This window comes from Lissotriton vulgaris, unplaced genomic scaffold, assembly GCF_964263255.1.
Source record: "Lissotriton vulgaris unplaced genomic scaffold, aLisVul1.2 SCAFFOLD_953, whole genome shotgun sequence".
Classification (NCBI taxonomy): Eukaryota; Metazoa; Chordata; class Amphibia; order Caudata; family Salamandridae; genus Lissotriton; species Lissotriton vulgaris.
Window position 1 is genome coordinate 228,609 of NW_028241643.1, and position 20,524 is coordinate 249,132.

The following is a 20,524-nucleotide window of genomic DNA, read 5'->3' on the forward strand; positions in this document are numbered from 1 at the left end:
TGCATGGCTAACCATTGACCGCGTGCTGGTGGCACCACAGGCTCGGCTGTATATGTGCATACACAGGTGGCACCAGGCGCATGGCTAACCATTGACCGCGTGCTGGTGGCACCACAGGCTCGGCTGTACATGTGCATACAAAGGTGGCACTAGGTGCATGGCTAGCCATTGACCGAGTGCCGGTGGCACCACAGGCTCGGCTGTACATGTGCATACAAAGGTGGCACCAGGTGCATGGCTAGCCATTGACTGCGTGCTGGTGGCACCACAGGCTCGGCTGTACATGTGCATACACAGGTGGCACCAGGCGCATGGCTAGCCATTGGACGCTGCTTTAACGGCTCACTTGTTGTACATACACAGGTGGCACCAGCAGCACACTTGTGATGGCACTGTGCGCCTGGTTGGCCACTGGTATATACAGAGGAGACACCAAAAACATGGCTGACGCTTGGTACATGCGAAGGTGGCCCCAGTGGCACCAAAAACATGGCTGACGCTTGGTATATGCAAAGGTGGCCCCAGTGGCACCAAACACGTGGCTAACTCTTGGTACATGCGAAGGTGGCCCCAGTTGCACCAAAAACATGGCTGACGCTTGGTATATGCAAAGGTGGCCCCAGTGGCACCAAAGACGTGGCTGACGCATGGTACATGCGAAGGTGGCCCCAGTGGCACCAAACATATGGCTGACGCTTGGTATATGCGCAAGTGGCCCCAGTGGCACCAAACACATGGCTGATGCTTGGTACATGCAAAGGGGGCCCCAGTGGCACCAAAGACGGGGCTGACGCTTGGTACATGCAAAGGTGGTCCCAGTGGCACCAAAGACGCGGCTGACGCTTGGTACATGCAAAGGTGGCCCCAGTGGCACCAAACACATGGCTGATGCTTGGTACATGCAAAGGGGGCCCCAGTGGCACCAAAGACGGGGCTGATGCTTGGTGCATGCGAAGGTGGCCCCAGTGGCACCAAACATATGGCTGACGCTTGGTATATGCAAAGGTGGCCCCAGTGGCACCAAAGACGTGGCTGACGCATGGTACATGCGAAGGTGGGCCCAGTGGCACCAAACACATGGCTGATGCTTGGTACATGCGAAGGGGGCCCCAGTGGCACCAAAGACGTGGCTGATGCTTGGTATATGCGAAGGTGGCCCCAGTGGCACCAAAGACGTGGCTGTTGCTTGGTACATGCAAAGGTGGCCCCAGTGGCACCAAAGATGTGGCTAACGCTTGGTACATGCGAAGGTGGCCCCAGTAGCCCCAAACATATGGCTGACGCTTGGTATATGCAAAGGTGGCCCCAGTGGCACCAAAGACGTGGCTAACGCTTGGTACATGCGAAGGTGGCCCCAGTGGCCCAAAACATATGGCTGACGCTTGGTATATGCAAAGGTGGCCCCAGTGGCACCAAACACATGGCTGATGCTTGGTATATGCGAAGGTGGCCCCAGTGGCACCAAAGACGTGGCTGTTGCTTGGTACATGCAAAGGTGGCCCCAGTGGCACCAAAGATGTGGCTAACGCTTGGTACATGCGAAGGTGGCCCCAGTAGCCCCAGACATATGGCTGACGCTTGGTATATGCGATGGTGGCCCCAGTTGCACCAAACCCATGGCTGACGCTTGGTACATGCAAAGGTGGCCCCAGTGGCACCAAAGACGTGGCTGACGCATGGTATATGCGAAGGTGGCCCCAGTGGCACCAAACATATGGCTGATGTTTGGTATATGCGAAGGGGGCCCCAGTGGCACTAAAGACGTGGCTGATGCTTGGTACATGCGAAGGTGGCCCCAGTGGCACTAAAGACGTGGCTAACGCTTGGTACATGCAAAGGTGGCCCCAGTGGCCCCAAACATATGGCTGACGCTTGGTACATGCAAAGGTGGCCCCAAACATATGGCTGACGCTTGGTATATGCAAAGGTGGCCCCAGTGGCACCAAAGACGTGGCTAACGCTTGGTACATGCGAAGGTGGCCCCAGTGGCACCGAAGACGTGGCTGATGCTTGGTACATGTGAAGGTGGTCCCAGTGGCACCCAAGACGTGGCGGATACTTGGTATATGTGAAGGTGGCCCCAGTGGCACCAAAGACGTGGCTGATGCTTGGTATATACGAAGGTGGCCCCAGTGGCACCAAAGACGTGGCTGGTGCTTGGTACATGCGAAGGTGGCCCCAGTGGCACCCAAGACGTGGCTGATGCTTGGTATATGTGAAGGTGGCCCCAGTGGCACCAAAGACGTGGCTGATGCTTGGTATATACGAAGGTGGCCCCAGTGGCACCAAAGACGTGGCTGGTGCTTGGTACATGCGAAGGTGGCCCCAGTGGCACCCAAGACGTGGCTGATGCTTGGTATATGTGAAGGTGGCCCCAGTGGCACCAAAGACGTGGCTGATGCTTGGTATATACGAAGGTGGCCCCAGTGGCACCAAAGACGTGGCTGGTGCTTGGTACATGCGAAGGTGGCCCCAGTGGCACCAAAGACGTGGCTGACGCTTGGTATATACGAAGGTGGCCCCAGTGGCGCCAAACACATGGCTGATGATTGGTATATGCGCAGGTGGCCCCAGTGGCACCAAAGACGTGGCTGACGCTTGGTACATGCAAAGGTGGCCCCAGACGCCTGGCTGGGCATTGGCTCCTGCATTAGAGGCTCCAAGGAGGCGGCTGAGGGTTGGGGCATGCAAGCGTGGCGGCACCGCTTGTCTAGTTGGGATGGCGCAGGATGGCACGTTGGCCGGTGGGGGACCTTAGACGGTTATGGCCGATCATAAAGATAGGGGGGGGGGGTTCAGAGGGGGGTTGGCCGCAGCCCACCACGGCTGGTTTGTAACAATGAATATTCTAACCTGAACCTCCCCCGCCGCACGCGCGTGAACACAGAGGCTCCCCGCGCGCGCGCCCTGGCACAGAGGAGGAAAGCCATGCTGCAGCTAATGAGGGCATTAACAATTCATGGGCACATGAAAGAGCGAGGAGAGCGGTCCCAGGGCAGGGAGAGAAAACAGCACCCGCAGAGGCTGGGCGGGCGGGCTTCAAAGCGCTGCTTCACAGGGGCCCCGGGAGGAGGATCAGAGGGGTTCAAACGGGGTCTTTTAGGAATACCTGCAAGCGGCCCACTGCCCTCCTGATACTGCCTGCAAACAGCACACTGTCCTGTCTGATACTTCCTGCAAACAGCCCACTGCCCTCCCCATACTGCCTGCAAACAGCTCACTGCCCTAGCTGATACTGCCTGCAAACAGCCCACTGCCCTGTCTGACACTGCCTGCAAACAGCCCACTGCCCTGTCTGACACTGCCTGCAAACAGCCCACTGCCCTGTCTGATACTGCCTGCAAACAGCACACTGTCCTGTCTGACACTGCCTGCAAACAGCTCACTGCCCTGGCTGAAACTGCCTGCAAACAGCCCACTGCCCTGTCTGATACTGCCTGCAAACACCCCACTGCCCTGTCTGACACTGCCTGCAAACAGCACACTGTCCTGTTTGATACTGCCTGCAAACAGCACACTGTCCTGTTTGATACTGCCTGCAAACAGCACACTGCCATGTCTGATACTGCCTGCAAACAGCCCACTGCCCTGTCTGATACTGCCTGCAAATAGCCCACTGTCCTGTCTGACACTGCCTGCAAACAGCCCACTGCCCTGTCTGATACTGCCTGCAAACACCCCACTGCCCTGTCTGACACTGCCTGCAAACAGCACACTGTCCTGTTTGATACTGCCTGCAAACAGCACACTGCCATGTCTGATACTGCCTGCAAACAGCCCACTGCCCTGTCTGATACTGCCTGCAAATAGCCCACTGCCCTGGCTGATACTGCCTGCAAATAGCCCACTGCCCTGGCTGAGACTGCCTGCAAACAGCCCACTGCCCTAATTTCTAATTTCTAATTTAAAATACTTCTAGAGCGCAGCGTACACCTTGCGGTTTCTTGGCGCTAGGGGGATCAGCAACTGAGGGGGGAAAGACCAGGGAGAGGTGAAGGGGATATAGAGGGAGTTTAAGTGGGGAAGGCCTGGCTGAAGAGGAACGTTTTCAGATCTCTGCGAAAGGGGAGATACTGAGTGGCAGAGCGGAGGTGGTCAGGAAGTGAGTTCCAGAAGGTTGGAGCCAGGGTGGAGAAATTGGCCCGCCCCACTTTTTGCGAGTGAAGCGAGGGATCTGGAGAAGGGACTTGGAGGAAGACCGAAGTTCTCTTGCAGGTACATAAGGCTTGATTAGTGAGGAGATGAAGGCGGGGGCAGTGCCCTGGCGGGCCTGGAAGACCATGCACCCGATCTTGAATAGGGCCCGTTCCTTTATAGGGAGCCAGTGAAGCTCCCTGAGAAGAGGGGTGGAGTGGTGATAACGAGGGAGGCCGTACACAAGCCGGGCTGCTTGGTTCTGGACGGTCTGGAGTCTACGCAGACTGTATGCGGGGATACCGTGGTAAAGAGCGTTTGCGTAGTCCAATTTCGATATCACAAGTGCGGCCATAATGATCTTAAGTGCCTGGGGGGCAAAGAAGCGGGAGACAGTGCGGATAGTGCGGAGAGAGAGGAAGCAGGAGGACACCACAGAACTGATTTGTGAATGGAGGGTGAGTTGGCTGTTTATTTTGACACCAAGTGTTTTGACCGTGGTGGTGGGGGTCGGTGCAGAGCCAAGAGAGGGGGGCCAGAAGAGAGAGTTCCAGGGACTGGACGAACCACCAGTGAGAACCAGCTCGGATTTATCCGGGTTCAGCTTAAGGTGGTTGTGGTTCATCCAGTCCCTGATGAATGTCATAGTTGACTGGAAATTGGAGACCGAGAGAGGAGAAGGGGACAGATCAAAGATACCCTGTCTGATACTGCCTGCAAACAGCCCACTGCCCTGTCTGATACTTCCTGCAAACAGCCCACTGCCCTCCCCATACTGCCTGCAAACAGCTCACTGCCCTGGCTGATACTGCCTGCAAACAGTTCACTGCCCTGCCTGATACTGCCTGCAAACACCCCACTGCCCTGTCTGACACTGCCTGCAAACGGCACACTGTCCTGTTTGATACTGCCTGCAAACAGCACACTGTCCTGTTTGATACTGCCTGCAAACAGCACACTGCCATGTCTGATACTGCCTGCAAACAGCACACTGCCCTGTCTGATACGATCTTCAAACAGCACACTGCCCTGTCTGATACGATCTTCAAACAGCACACTGCCCTGTCTGATACGATCTTCAAACAGCACACTGCCCTGTCTGATACGATCTTCAAACAGCACACTGCCCTCCTGATACTGCCTTCAAACAGCACACTGCCCTCCTGATACTGCCTGCAAACAGCCCACTGCCCTCCTGATGCTGCCTGCAAATAGCCCACTGCCCTGTCTGGTACTGCCTGCAAACAGCCCACTGCCCTGTCTGATACTGCCTGCAAACAGCACACTGCCCTGTCTGATACTGCCTGCAAACAGCCCACTGCCCTGTCTGATACTGCCTGCAAACAGCCCACTGCCCTGTCTGATACTGCCTGCAAACAGCCCACTGCCCTGGCTGATACTGCCTGCAAACAGCACACTGCCCTCCTGATACTGCCTGCAAACAGCCCACTGCCCTGTCTGATACTGCCTGCAAACAGCCCACTGCCCTGTCTGATACTGCCTGCAAACAACCCACTGCCCTGTCTGATACTGCCTGCAAACAGCACACTGCCCTGTCTGATACTGCCTGCAAACAGCCCACTGCCCTGTCTGATACTTCCTGCAAACAGCCCACTGCCCTCCCCATACTGCCTGCAAACAGCTCACTGCCCTGGCTGATACTGCCTGCAAACAGTTCACTGCCCTGTCTGATACTGCCTGCAAACACCCCACTGCCCTGTCTGATACTGCCTGCAAACAGCACACTGCCCTGTCTGATACTGCCTGCAAATAGCCCACTGCCCTGTCTGATACTGCCTGCAAACAGCCCACTGCCCTGTCTGATACTGCCTGCAAACAGCACACTGCCCTGTCTGATACAATCTTCAAACAGCACACTGCCCTGTCTGATACGATCTTCAAACAGCACACTGCCCTGTCTGATACGATCTTCAAACAGCACACTGCCCTGTCTGATACGATCTTCAAACAGCACACTGCCCTCCTGATACTGCCTTCAAACAGCACACTGTCCTGTTTGATACTGCCTGCAAACAGCACACCGCCATGTCTGATACTGCCTGCAAACAGCCCACTGCCCTGTCTGATACTGCCTGCAAACAGCCCACTGCCCTGGCTGATACTGCCTGCAAACAGCCCACTGCCCTCCTGATACTGCCTGCAAACAGCCCACTGCCCTGTCTGATACTGCCTGCAAACAGCACACTGCCCTGTCTGATACTGCCTGCAAACAGCACACTGCCCTGTCTGATACTGCCTGCAAACAGCACACTGCCCTGTCTGATACTGCCTGCAAACAGCACACTGCCCTGTCTGATACTGCCTGCAAATAGCCCACTGCCCTGTCTGATACTGCCTGCAAACAGCCCACTGCCCTGTCTGATACTGCCTGCAAACAGCACACTGCCCTATCTGATACAATCTTCAAACAGCACACTGCCCTGTCTGATACGATCTTCAAACAGCACACTGCCCTGTCTGATACGATCTTCAAACAGCACACTGCCCTGTCTGATACGATCTTCAAACAGCACACTGCCCTCCTGATACTGCCTTCAAACAGCACACTGCCCTCCTGATACTGCCTGCAAACAGCCCACTGCCCTCCTGATGCTGCCTGCAAATAGCCCACTGCCCTGTCTGGTACTGCCTGCAAACAGCCCACTGCCCTGTCTGATACTGCCTGCAAACAGCACACCGCCATGTCTGATACTGCCTGCAAACAGCCCACTGCCCTGTCTGATACTGCCTGCAAACAGCCCACTGCCCTGGCTGATACTGCCTGCAAACAGCCCACTGCCCTCCTGATACTGCCTGCAAACAGCCCACTGCCCTGTCTGATACTGCCTGCAAACAGCACACTGCCCTGTCTGATACTGCCTGCAAACAGCACACTGCCCTGTCTGATACTGCCTGCAAACAGCACACTGCCCTGTCTGATACTGCCTGCAAACAGCACACTGCCCTGTCTGATACTGCCTGCAAATAGCCCACTGCCCTGTCTGATACTGCCTGCAAACAGCCCACTGCCCTGTCTGATACTGCCTGCAAACAGCACACTGCCCTGTCTGATACAATCTTCAAACAGCACACTGCCCTGTCTGATACGATCTTCAAACAGCACACTGCCCTGTCTGATACGATCTTCAAACAGCACACTGCCCTGTCTGATACGATCTTCAAACAGCACACTGCCCTCCTGATACTGCCTTCAAACAGCACACTGCCCTCCTGATACTGCCTGCAAACAGCCCACTGCCCTCCTGATGCTGCCTGCAAATAGCCCACTGCCCTGTCTGGTACTGCCTGCAAACAGCCCACTGCCCTGTCTGATACTGCCTGCAAACAGCCCACTGCCCTGTCTGATACTGCCTGCAAATAGCCCACTGCCCTGTCTGATACTGCCTGCAAACAGCCCACTGCCCTGTCTGATACTGCCTGCAAACAGCCCACTGCCCTGGCTGATACTGCCTGCAAACAGCCCACTGCCCTGTCTGATACTGCCTGCAAACAGCACACTGCCCTCCTGATACTGCATGCAAACAGCCCACTGCCCTGTCTGATACTGCCTGCAAACAGCCCACTGCCCTGTCTGATACTGCCTGCAAACAGCCCACTGCCCTGTCTGATACTGCCTGCAAACAGCCCACTGCCCTGTCTGATACTGCCTGCAAACAGCACACTGCCCTCCTGATACTGCCTGCAAACAGCCCACTGCCCTGTCTGATACTGCCTGCAAACAGCACACTGCCCTCCCCACTGCCCTGTCTGATACTGCCTGCAAACAGCCCACTGCCCTGTCTGATACTGCCTGCAAACAGCCCACTGCCCTGGCTGATACTGCCTGCAAACAGCCCACTGCCCTCCTGATACTGCCTGCAAACAGCCCACTGCCCTGTCTGATACTGCCTGCAAACAGCACACTGCCCTCCTGATACTGCCTGCAAACAGCCCACTGCCCTGTCTGATACTGCCTGCAAACAGCCCACTGCCCTGTCTGATACTGCCTGCAAACAGCCCACTGCCCTGTCTGATACTGCCTGCAAACAGCACACTGCCCGCCTGATACTGCCTGCAAACAGCCCACTGCCCTGTCTGATACTGCCTGCAAACAGCACACTGCCCTCCCCACTGCCCTGTCTGATACTGCCTGCAAACAGCCCACTGCCCTGTCTGATACTGCCTGCAAACAGCCCACTGCCCTGGCTGATACTGCCTGCAAACAGCCCACTGCCCTCCTGATACTGCCTGCAAACAGCCCCCTGCCCTGTCTGATACTGCCTGCAAACAGCACACTGCCCTCCTGATACTGCCTGCAAACAGCCCACTGCCCTGTCTGATACTGCCTGCAAACGGCACACTGTCCCGTTTGACACTGCCTGCAAACAGCATACTGCCCTGTCTGATATTGCCTGCAAACGGCACACTGTCCTGTGTGAGACTGCCTGCAAACGGCACACTGCCCTGTTTGATACTGCCTGCAAACAGCCCACTGCCCTGGCTGATACTGCCTGCAAACAGCACACTGCCATGTCTGATACTGCCTGCAAATAGCCCACTGCCCTGTCTGATACTGCCTGCAAACAGCCCACTGCCCTGTCTGATACTGCCTGCAAACAGCACACTGCCCTGTCTGATACTGCCTGCAAATAGCCCACTGCCCTGTCTGATACGATCTTCAAACAGCACACTGCCATGTCTGATACGATCTTCAAACAGCACACTGCCCTGTCTGATACGATCTTCAAACAGCACACTGCCCTGTCTGATACGATCTTCAAACAGCACACTGCCCTCCTGATACTGCCTTCAAACAGCACACTGCCCTCCTGATACTGCCTGCAAACAGCCCACTGCCCTCCTGATGCTGCCTGCAAATAGCCCACTGCCCTGTCTGATACTGCCTGCAAACAGCCCACTGCCCTGTCTGATACTGCCTGCAAACAGCACACTGCCCTGTCTGATACTGCCTGCAAATAGCCCACTGCCCTGTCTGATACTGCCTGCAAACAGCCCACTGCCCTGTCCGATACTGCCTGCAAACAGCCCACTGCCCTGGCTGATACTGCCTGCAAACAGCCCACTGCCCTCCTGATACTGCCTGCAAACAGCCCACTGCCCTGTCTGATACTGCCTGCAAACAGCACACTGCCCTCCTGATACTGCCTGCAAACAGCCCACTGCCCTGTCTGATACTGCCTGCAAACAGCCCACTGCCCTGTCTGATACTGCCTGCAAACAGCACACTGCCCTCCTGATACTGCCTGCAAACAGCCCACTGCCCTGTCTGATACTGCCTGCAAACAGCACACTGCCCTCCTGATACTGCCTGCAAACAGCCCACTGCCCTGTCTGATACTGCCTGCAAACAGCCGACTGCCCTGTCTGATACTGCCTGCAAACAGCCCACTGCCCTGGCTGATACTGCCTGCAAACAGCCCACTGCCCTCCTGATACTGCCTGCAAACAGCCCACTGCCCTGTCTGATACTGCCTGCAAACAGCACACTGCCCTCCTGATACTGCCTGCAAACAGCACACTGCCCTGTCTGATACTGCCTGCAAACAGCACACTGCCCTGATTGATACTGCCTGCAAACAGCACACTGCCCTGTCTGATACTGCCTGCAAACGGCACACTGTCCTGTTTGATACTGCCTGCAAACGGCACACTGTCCTGTTTGATACTGCCTGCAAACAGCACACTGCCCTGGCTGATACTGCCTGCAAACAGCACACTGCCCTGTTTGATACTGCCTGCAAACAGCACACTGCCCTGTCTGATATTGCCTGCAAACGGCACACTGTCCTGTGTGATACTGCCTGCAAACGCACACTGGAGAAGTGTGGCTCACTGGTTAGAGGAGGCAGACCTGGAAGCAGAGGTCAGCCCGGGACCAGGGTTCAATTCCCAGCTCGGCGGGGTCTTGAGTCCTAAAATGTCCATGGACTCGACAATTCTAGCTCCGGTGCCTACTCGATTCATGGGCTCACACTCTGCGACTCTGGACAATAGCTTGCTTAATCTCCACAACGGCCCCTCGCGGCGGGATGCCTGGCTTTGACCTTGCGGATACCCTGCTGGGGTATCTCACAAGGGAATACCAGGACGGGTTCCCTAAGCAAGCGCCTTGATGCCTTCGGGTGATAAGTGCGCTATATAAATCGCAATACATACATACATACATACATACACTGCCCTGTTTGATACTGCCTGCAAACAGCACACTGTCCTGTGTGATACTGCCTGCAAACGGAACACTGTCCTGTGTGAAACTGCCTGCAAACAGCACACTGTCCTGTGTGATACTGCCTGCAAACAGCACACTGTCCTGTGTGATACTGCCTGCAAACGGCCCACTGCCTAGTGTGCATAAGACAGGCCTTAAAAGGCATAGTGTGCATAAGACAGGCCTTAAAAGGCATAGCGTGCATAAGACAGGCCTTAAAAGGCATAGCGTGCATAAGACAGGCCTTAAAAGGCATAATGTGCATAAGACAGGCTTTAAAAAGGCATAATGTGCATAAGACAGGCCGTAAAAGGCATAATGTGCATAAGGCAGGCCTTAAAAGGCATAAGGTGCATAAGGCAGGCCTTAAAAGGCATAAGGTGCATAAGACTGGCCTTAAAAGGCATAATGTGCATAAGGCAGGCCTTAAAAAGGCATAGAGTGCATAAGGCAGGCCTTAAAAGGCATAAGGTGCATAAGACAGGCCTTAAAAGGCATAATGTGCATAAGGCAGGCCCTAAAAGGCATAAGGTGCATAAGACAGGCCTTAAAGGGCATAATGTGCATATGACAGGCCTTAAAAGCTATAAGGTGGGCATTCCTGGCATTTGATATACTCGTATATGCAGTGATGTAGTTTACTTGCGTTTGGGGCAGTACCTGTGCATGTCAGGCAGTAATAAATAGGGTTACTTAAAGAAAGGGGCGTGTTGATAGTCGGAGACAAAACTAGTCTGTGGCAAAATGTGTGCACTTTCAGAATCTGGCAAGTTGATGCTTCAGGACAAATCTGACATTACATGGCAAAAGGAGAAGCTGATCTTTTTGAAGAAAGGGGGTCAATTTTCGAAATGAATTTACAGCTTATTTTTTAATTTTATTTTACAGAGTTTTATATAGCGTGAACTTGAGCCGAATCGGGTTTCAGAGCGCTTTACATAGCACCAGTTGCGTTACATGAGGACACATTCATTTTTTGTTAGGCACGGGGAGATTAAGGGATTTGTCCAGAATCACAGGATGTTCAGTGTCATTCCCGAAACTCGAACACAGTTCCCCAAATTCGAGGTCGACCGCCCTAGCCGTTAGGCCAACCCCTCTCCCCATATCTTATATATAGCTTATGTTGGTGCATTAACCCCTCTCCCCATATCTTATATATAGCTTATATTGGTGCATTAACCCCTCTCCCCATATCTTATATATAGCTTATGTTGGTGCATTAACCCCTCTCCCCATATCTTATATATAGCTTATGTTGGTGCATTAACCCCTCTCCCCATATCTTATATATAGCTTATATTGGTGCATTAATTCACACACAGTTAGTAACTTCGTGAGACTGGCAGCCGATGCCATTTCCCTGGCGCCAGAGGGCACCTGCTGCTGCAGCCTCCATGACGTGTGTTAAGGACACTCCTCCTCAAGACTGACAGCTTCTGCTGAATACGTTAGAAGCCTGTGGCAAGGTGTAACCTAAACTTTATAACTGTTGTCTAAATAACCTGTGTGGTAGAGTTTGTCTAATGCCTTAGATTGTCTAATTTGTGTAACTTTTTATTTTCCAATTGTACCAATTCATATTATACTCTCCTTCACATTACATGACTGAGAAACAATCTGGAAGGACCAGGGTGAAACAATGAAGGGACATGAAGGAGGATGCTGAGCACATCTTGAAAAGTGATAGAAGACATTTTCAATGTTTCTCTCCATGCTCTCAAGTCCAAGTAAAACCTATGGCTTTTTAGGCATGTTTATGGAAATTGTAGACACCGAGGCATATGTACTCTAGATGAGCGCTCCAGAACTAGAATCAGTGCTCTCCACGTGGGGCTCCAGAGCTTGAAGCACTACTGCACGAGAGACCTTCAGAACAAGAACCAATGCTCCAGGAGAGACCTTCAGAACTAGAATCAATACTCCAGGAGAGACCTTCAGAACCAGAATCAATACTCCAGGAGAGACCTTCAGAACCAGAATCAATACTCCAGGAGAGACCTTCAGAACCAGAATCAATACTCCAGGAGAGACCTACAGAACCAGAAGCAATACTCCAGGAGAGACCTTCAGAGCTAGAATCAATACTCCAGGAGAGACCTTCAGAACTAGAATCAATACTCCAGGAGAGACCTTCAGAACCAGAATCAATACTCCAGGAGAGACCTTCAGAACCAGAATCAATACTCCAGGAGAGACCTTCAGAACCAGAATCAATACTCCAGGAGAGACCTACAGAACCAGAAGCAATACTCCAGGAGAGACCTTCAGAGCTAGAATCAATAAGCCAGGAGAGACCTTCAGAACAAGAACCAATGCTCCAGGAGAGACCTTCAGAACAAGAAGCAATACTCCAGGAGAGACCTACAGGACTAGAAGCAATGCTCCAGGAGAGACCTTCAGAATTAGAATCAATAAACCAGGAGAGACCTTCAGAACAAGAATCAATAAACCAGGAGAGACCTTCAGAACTGAAGCAATACTCCGGGAGAGACCTTCAGAACTGAAGCAATACTCCGGGAGAGACCTTCAGAACCAGAATCAATACTCCAGGAGAGACCTACAGAACCAGAAGCAATACTCCAGGAGAGACCTACAGAACCAGAAGCAATACTCCAGGAGAGACCTTCAGAGCTAGAATCAATACTCCAGGAGAGACCTACAGAACCAGAAGCTATACTCCAGCAGAGACCTTCAGAACTAGAATCAATAAGCCAGGAGAGACCTTCAGAACAAGAACCAATGCTCCAGGAGAGACCTTCAGAACAAGAAGCAATACTTTGGGAGAGACCTACAGAACTAGAAACAATACTCCAGGAGAGACCTACAGAACTAGAATCAATACTCCAGGAGAGACCTACAGGACTAGAAGCAATGCTCCAGGAGAGACCTTCAGAATTAGAATCAATAAACCAGGAGAGACCTTCAGAACAAGAATCAATAAACCAGGAGATACATACAGAACTAGAAGCAATACCCCAGGAGAGACCTACAGAACTAGAAGCAATACTCCAGGAGAGACCTTCAGAACTAGAATCAATACTCCAGAAGAGACCTTCAGAACTAGAAGCAATACTCCAGGGGAGACCTTCAGAACTAGAATCAATACTCCAGGAGAGACCTTCAGAACAAGAAGCAATGCTCCAGGAGAGACCTACAGAACTAGAAGCAATACTCCAGGAGAGACCTTCAGAACTAGAATCAATACTCCAGGAGAGACCTTCAGAACCAGAATCAATAAGCCAGGAGAGTCCTACAGAACTAGAAGCAATACCCCAGGAGAGACCTACAGAACTAGAAGCAATGCTCCAGGAGAGACCTTCAGAACTAGAATCCATACTCCAGGAGAGACCTTCAGAACCAGAATCAATACTCCAGGAGAGACCTTCAGAACAAGAAGCAATGCTCCAGGAGAGACCTTCAGAGCTAGAAGCAATGCTCCAGGAGAGACCTTCAGAATTAGAATCAATAAACCAGGAGAGACCTTCAGAACAAGAATCAATAAACCAGGAGATACATACAGAACTAGAAGCAATACCCCAGGAGAGACCTACAGAACTAGAATCAATACTCCAGGAGAGACCTTCAGAACTAGAATCAATACTCCAGGAGAGACCTTCAGAACCAGAATCAATACTCCAGGAGAGACCTTCAGAACTGAAGCAATACTCCGGGAAAGACCTTCAGAACCAGAATCAATACTCCAGGAGAGACCTTCAGAACTGAAGCAATACTCCGGGAGAGACCTTCAGAACCAGAATCAATACTCCAGGAGAGACCTACAGAACCAGAAGCAATACTCCAGGAGAGACCTACAGAACCAGAAGCAATACTCCAGGAGAGACCTTCAGAACTAGAATCAATACTCCAGGAGAGACCTTCAGAACTAGAATCAATACTCCAGGAGAGACCATCAGAACTAGAATCAATACTCCAGGAGAGACCTTCAGAACCAGAGAACCAGAATCAATACTCCAGGAGAGACCTTCAGAACTGAAGCAATACTCCAGGAGAGACCTTCAGAACTGAAGCAATACTCCGGGAGAGACCTTCAGAACCAGAATCAATACTCCAGGAGAGACCTACAGAACCAGAAGCAATACTCCAGGAGAGACCTACAGAACCAGAAGCAATACTCCAGGAGAGACCTTCAGAACTAGAATCAATACTCCAGGAGAGACCTTCAGAACTAGACCTTCAGAACTAGAATCAATACTCCAGGAGAGACCTTCAGAACTAGAATCAATACTCCAGGAGAAACCTTCAGAACTAGAACTAGAACTAGAATCAATACTCCAGAACTAGAAGCAATACTCCAGGAGAGACCTACAGAACTAGAATCAATACTCCAGGGGAGACCTTCAGAACTAGAAGCAATACTCCAGGGGAGACCTTCAGAACTGAAGCAATACTCCAGGAGAGACCTTCAGAACCAGAATCAATACTCCAGGAGAGACCTACAGAACCAGAAGCAATACTCCAGGAGAGACCTTCAGAACTATAATCAATACTCCAGGAGAGACCTTCACAACTAGAATTAATACTCCAGAACTAGAAGCAATACTCCAGGGGAGACCTTCAGAACTAGAAGCAATACTCCATGAGAGACCTTCAGAACCAGAATCAATACTCCATGAGAGACCTTCAGAACTGAAGCAATACTCCGGGAGAGACCTTCAGAACCAGAATCAATACTCCAGGAGAGACCTACAGAACTAGAAGCAATACTCCAGGCGAGACCTACAGAACTAGAATCAATACTCCAGGAGAGACCTTCAGAACCAGAATCAATACTCCAGGAGAGAACTTCAGAACCAGAATAAATACTCCAGGAGAGACCATCAGAACTAGAATAAATACTCCAGGAGAGACCTTCAGAACTAGAAGCAATACTCCAGGAGAGACCATCAGAACTAGAAGCAATGCTCCAGGAGAGACCTACAGAACTAGAATCCATACTCCAGGAGAGACCTTCAGAACTAGAATCAATACCCCAGGAGAGACCTACATAATTAGAAGCAATACTCCAGGAGAGACCTTCAGAACTAGAAGCAATACTCCAGGAGAGACATTCAGAACCAGAATCAATACTCCAGTAGAGACCTTCAGAAGTAGAATCAATACTCCAGAGAGACCTTCAGAACTAGAAGCAATACTCCAGGAGAGACCTACAGAACTAGAATCCATACTCCAGGAGAGACCTTCAGAACCAGAATAAATACTCCAGGAGAGACCATCAGAACTAGAATAAATACTCCAGGAGAGACCTTCAGAACTAGAATCAATACCCCAGGAGAGACCTACATAATTAGAAGCAATACTGCAGGAGAGACCTAGAGAACTAGAAGCAATACTCCAGGAGAGACCTACAGAACTAGAATCAATACTCCAGGAGAGACCTTCAGAACCAGAATCAATACTCCAGGAGAGACCATCAGAACTAGAATAAATACTCCAGGAGAGACCTTCAGAACTAGAAGCAATACTCCAGGAGAGACCATCAGAACTAGAAGCAATACTCCAGGAGAGACCATCAGAACTAGAAGCAGTGCTCTTCGCATGGGGGCTCCAGAGCTGATAGCAGTGCTCCACATGGGGCTTTCAGAGTTTGTAGCTCTACTCCAGGAAAGACCTTCAGAACTAGAAGCAGTGCTCAAGAAGAAACCTTCAGAACTAGAAGCAGTGCTCCACACCGGAGCTTTACAGCTCGAAGCGCTACTCCAGGTGAGAACTTCAGACCTAGAAACAATACTCCTAATGAGTGTTCTAGAACTGGAAGCATCATTTCACATCAGGCCTTCGGATCTAGAAGCAATAGTCCAGACAAGACCTCCAGAATTAGACTAAATGCAAAAGACAAGACCTCAAAAACTGGACCCAATAAATAAGATGAAGCCTCAGGAACAATAATACTAACACAGCCTCCCGAGCTAGAAACAATACTCAGATGAGCCTTCAAGAACTTGAGAAAATGAGGAAACCAACTCACCGGTAAGGTTCATCTTGGCACTATAACTCCCAAAGTAGCGCTCATCGGTGTTGGGCGTGTGGCACTCGTACTCTCCGGCGTCGCGATCCTGCAGGTTGGTGATGTGCAGCAGTACATGGTCACCCGCGATGCGCTCCACGTAGATCTCCCTGCTGCGAACTCGCTGGGTGTAGATCGCATAAGGAAAGGACAAGTCGGAGGTGCTGATGATCTGCACCTCTCGTTCTGGCGCGGAGGGGAGGTACACGGACCAGTGGAAGTTCTGCTCCGTGGAGCCCTGGTAGCCACTGACCCGACACCAGAGTGTGATGTGGGAGCCTTCAGTTCGAAAGAGGGGTCCTTCCTGTACGGTCACCAGACGCTGGGCAGATGATAAGGCTGAGGGACAAAAGAAAAAAAATCTGAGTTATAATATTTTACCAAATGACCTGTCTCTTCAAGTTCTAAAATGTACATGCACATCAGAAGGGTAAATAGTAGCATGCGCCATCTTGTGGCTGAATTAAACACTGCACTCTGATGATGTAATCACAAGAAAAGACCAGCTGTGAGAAGCCCTATTGTATGTGGTGTATGCTAGAAAGGCTATCTTCTTTTTAGGAACTTTATCACTTGTGTGGTTCACCCGCTGGCGCACGATTAACGATTAACGATGACATACAGGACAGTGGTGAGACACACAGGACCACTCAGGGGGCTGACATCACTGCTTGGGGACTGTGAACTGGGTCAGTTGCCCTTATCTCATGGGGCGGGGGAGGGGGGACTGACATCATTCACAGCTTATCAGCAGCGGGGCTCCCAGGACAGAGATGCCTCTTATTGCGCTGAAAGGGCTTGCCTCGCTCCCACAAGGACTCTCTCTTAGGGTTCTCAGTGGAAAGAAGAGGCCGCATGATTGCCCTATGGCGCCGCCATGACCCCCAAGTGATCATGGCGGCCCCATAGACCCCCAAGCCTTGCACTCCTCCTCTCCTCGCTACCTGGCGAATAAACTGAAACTCTCTGGAGGCTCTAGACCATCACGAAATGCGGAAAATCTTCTGCTTGAACCTTCCACTTTCAAGAAGGAAAGATCGATGGGGCAATCCTTTTCAGGCAACGCGGTGAGAATCTGGAACTCACTTTCGCCTCAGCTCCGGACCACCGCCTCCTCCCAGGCCTTCAAAACTGACCTCAAAGTTCTCCTCCTTCAAAGACACTTCCAAATGTAATCCATGCCCTCTCTACTAGCTGAAGGAAGCCCTTCCATTATAGAATAATCTACTTTACATGACTATGGAGTGTCTTCCCAGTGTGTTCTTGTGGTCTGAGAGTCTGCCATTTAGTGCAGTATTATCTCTCTACCTGTGTTTGGTACTCGTGTGTAACATGCACCCGTCACTTTCTCTTGTAACACACTGTTTTCTACCTCTTACATTTGTTTATTTTTGATATCTGCACAAGTGCCACCAGTGCCTTCGTAACGTTTGTTCTTGTGCTTGAGTGTCCTCCATATATTGCAGTATTATACCTCTAGGTTTACGTTGTACGCTTTTGTAACCTGCTTTTGTAACCTGCACACGTCACTTTTTCCTACTGTAATGCACCGTTTGCTACCTCTTGTATTCTGTTGGCTCACAATTGTCATTTTTGCTTCATTTAATGTAACGTTTGCTTTTGTATTTTGTTCACTTGTAATGTTCTCATGTATCAGTTCTGTTCCTATTGTGAAGCGCTCTGACACCTTCGGGTAAAGTCCGCGCTATATAAAAACGCATAAATAAATAAATATGGGGTGAAGGGGGTGGCATCACTCCCCCTGGGGCCCCCTTTAAGCCTGGGGCCCTCTGAGAACAAGAGTCAGCCATCCCTCCCTGGTACCAGTTCTGATGGATCAACGGGGCGCCATCACCCCCGGGGCTTCTGAGTCATTCATGGGGAGGCGGGAGGGGGGGGCTAGAAGTAAAGGAAGGACTAGAAGAGCGCCACTTCTGGGTTTTGAAGACAGGCCTCAGCCTCATCCCAGGCGCCATCTTGAGATGTGCTGGCGGCGCTGGGCACCTGTTCCTCCCCCGCACGCAGCTGTTCGTGGCCGGGGTGGGACAGCTGGTCAGTGCCCTGGCGTGGAGGACGGGCGTGTGAGAGGACGGGGCGTGTGATGGGCAGAGCTCTTTAACACAGGCTCATCTGCCTGCACTCAGGGCCCGTGCGTAAAGAACCGCAGGCCACCCCCGCGGCTGGTGCTCCCCAGCCAGACCTCCCTGCCATCTCAACCATGCACCCCCGCCCCTCCCCAGCCTGGACTTCAAGACACTGCGGCCTGGAGAAGGAATCCCACCACACATTCCTGTAGTTCTCCACCTGTCGACTTAGTAACAGGACCAGCCCCGAGACCGAAATAGTGGTCCAACCGGAAGCAGGCCCGGTTCTAGCGGGTGGGCCGGGTGGGCCGGGCCCACCCAAACTTTGGCCTGGCCCACCCAAACATAACCCATGGCCCTGGCAGTGACGTCAGCAAGGCCAGCAGAATATGGCCACTGCAAGTTAAAACGTTCTTCGAACGTTATCTTTCTTTAGGAGATGCGTGATTGGGCCTGGTCTGCACCCCCAATCACGCATCTCCTATTAGGCAGGTGGGCTGTGTCCCCGCCGACTCGTGCAGGTACATTAGGGGCACTGCGAAGGGGACAAAGCCTTTCGTTGGAACTGGATTTGTGGATAATTAATTCTTTTCTGCTGGTAAAGAGGAGTTTGTTTTGCCGTTTCGTTTTCCTGACTTTCCTGACCCCTTGAGCTGTTTGTTTAACCGATCCGGCTGTGACAGAGTTCATAAGGAGCAGGTAAGAGAATGTGTGTATTGTGTTTTTTAAATCTGTGAGAAAGACATACTTAGAACGCCGTGTTTATTTCATTTTCATTTACATCGTGTGTTTAAATCGTTGGTATCATTCATGAGTGGTTCTACAAGGATGCACGACAACTAAATGTCCAAATAACCTTGGGGATTGTTGATCTTGCTGGAGAGCGTTCTTTTTTTGGTTTGTAGTATTTAAATGCAATAGAACTGTAGTTAACGTGGATAGCTCAGTGGGTTACTGCCTTTGTCACAGAGATCCTTTGATACATAGGACAGTGTGATCAAAGACGTGTATACAAACCAGAATGGTATAATTAGATTTTTTTTGTATTGCTAGTCAGTTCGAATTTTCCCAGTATTTCATTATTCTAATGTTGCAATACAGAGTTTGGGCAGATATAATTTCTAATCAGTACAGCCAACCACTGGGGTATGCTTTAAATCCTGTGTTTGTGGTTCTCTAGACCCATCCCTCTTAATACATATTGCCCAGCAGCATGGATGAGATGTGATTCCTACACCTGGTAATCTTCATTAGCTTATGTGACATTCCCTATAGGCTGATTTGGATACTTTTATGAATCATTGTGTCTGCATAATGTGTGTGTGATGTACTGTACTGTGATACCCTACACTACGAGTAGCGCTATACAAGAAATAAAATGCATATGAGAGAGGGGCTATGGAGTGATGATGGGCTCTGTTGGAGGGTGGTAATGAGGGAATCCGAGGGGGCATCATGAGGGGTGGAGATGCGGAGAGATGGAAGGCACTGGTGGAGGTTGTTTGTGAGGGAGTCTGAAGAGGAGGTCATGGGAGAGGGGCTTTGGAGTGATGAGAGGCACTGGTGGAGGGTGGTAGGAAGGGATTCTGAGGAGGAGGTCATAAGGGGGAGTTGCTTTGGAGTGATGAGGGGCACTGGTGGAGGGGTAGGAAGGGAGTCTGAGGAGGAGATCATGAGGGGGTGTTGCTTGGAGTGATGATGGGCACTGGTGGAGGGTGGTAGGGAGGGAGTCTGAGGAGGAGGGCATGAGGGGCACTGGTGGAGGGTGGTAGGGAGGGAGTCTGAGGAGGCGGTCATGAGGGGATTGCTTTGGAGTGATGGGCACTGGTGGAGGGTGGTAGGTAGGGAGTCTGAGGAGGAGGTCATGAGGCAGAGGGGCTTTGGAGTGATGAGGTGCACTGGTGGAGGGTGGTAGGGAGGGAGTCTGAGGAGGAGGTAATGGAGAGGGGCTATGGAGCGCTGAGGGGCACTGGTGGAGGGTAGTAGGGAGGGATTCTGAGGAGGAGGTCATGAGGGGAAGAGGCTACGGAGAGATGAAGGCCAGTGTTG

The 20,524-nt window shown here is 51.5% G+C and overlaps 1 protein-coding gene across 1 annotated transcript in view; it reads right to left on the reverse strand.

Moving 5' to 3' along the window:
• LOC147670596 (immunoglobulin superfamily member 3-like) overlaps positions 1-20,524 on the reverse strand; it is a gene marked incomplete at its 3' end in the record, with an annotated part of 334,245 nt that overhangs the window by 225,431 nt on the left and 88,290 nt on the right. Inside the window, exon 3 of the mRNA XM_086948140.1 lies at positions 16,353-16,730. Within this exon, the coding sequence (XP_086804266.1) occupies positions 16,353-16,730 (378 nt within the window). The remainder of the gene's footprint in view (positions 1-16,352; positions 16,731-20,524) is intronic.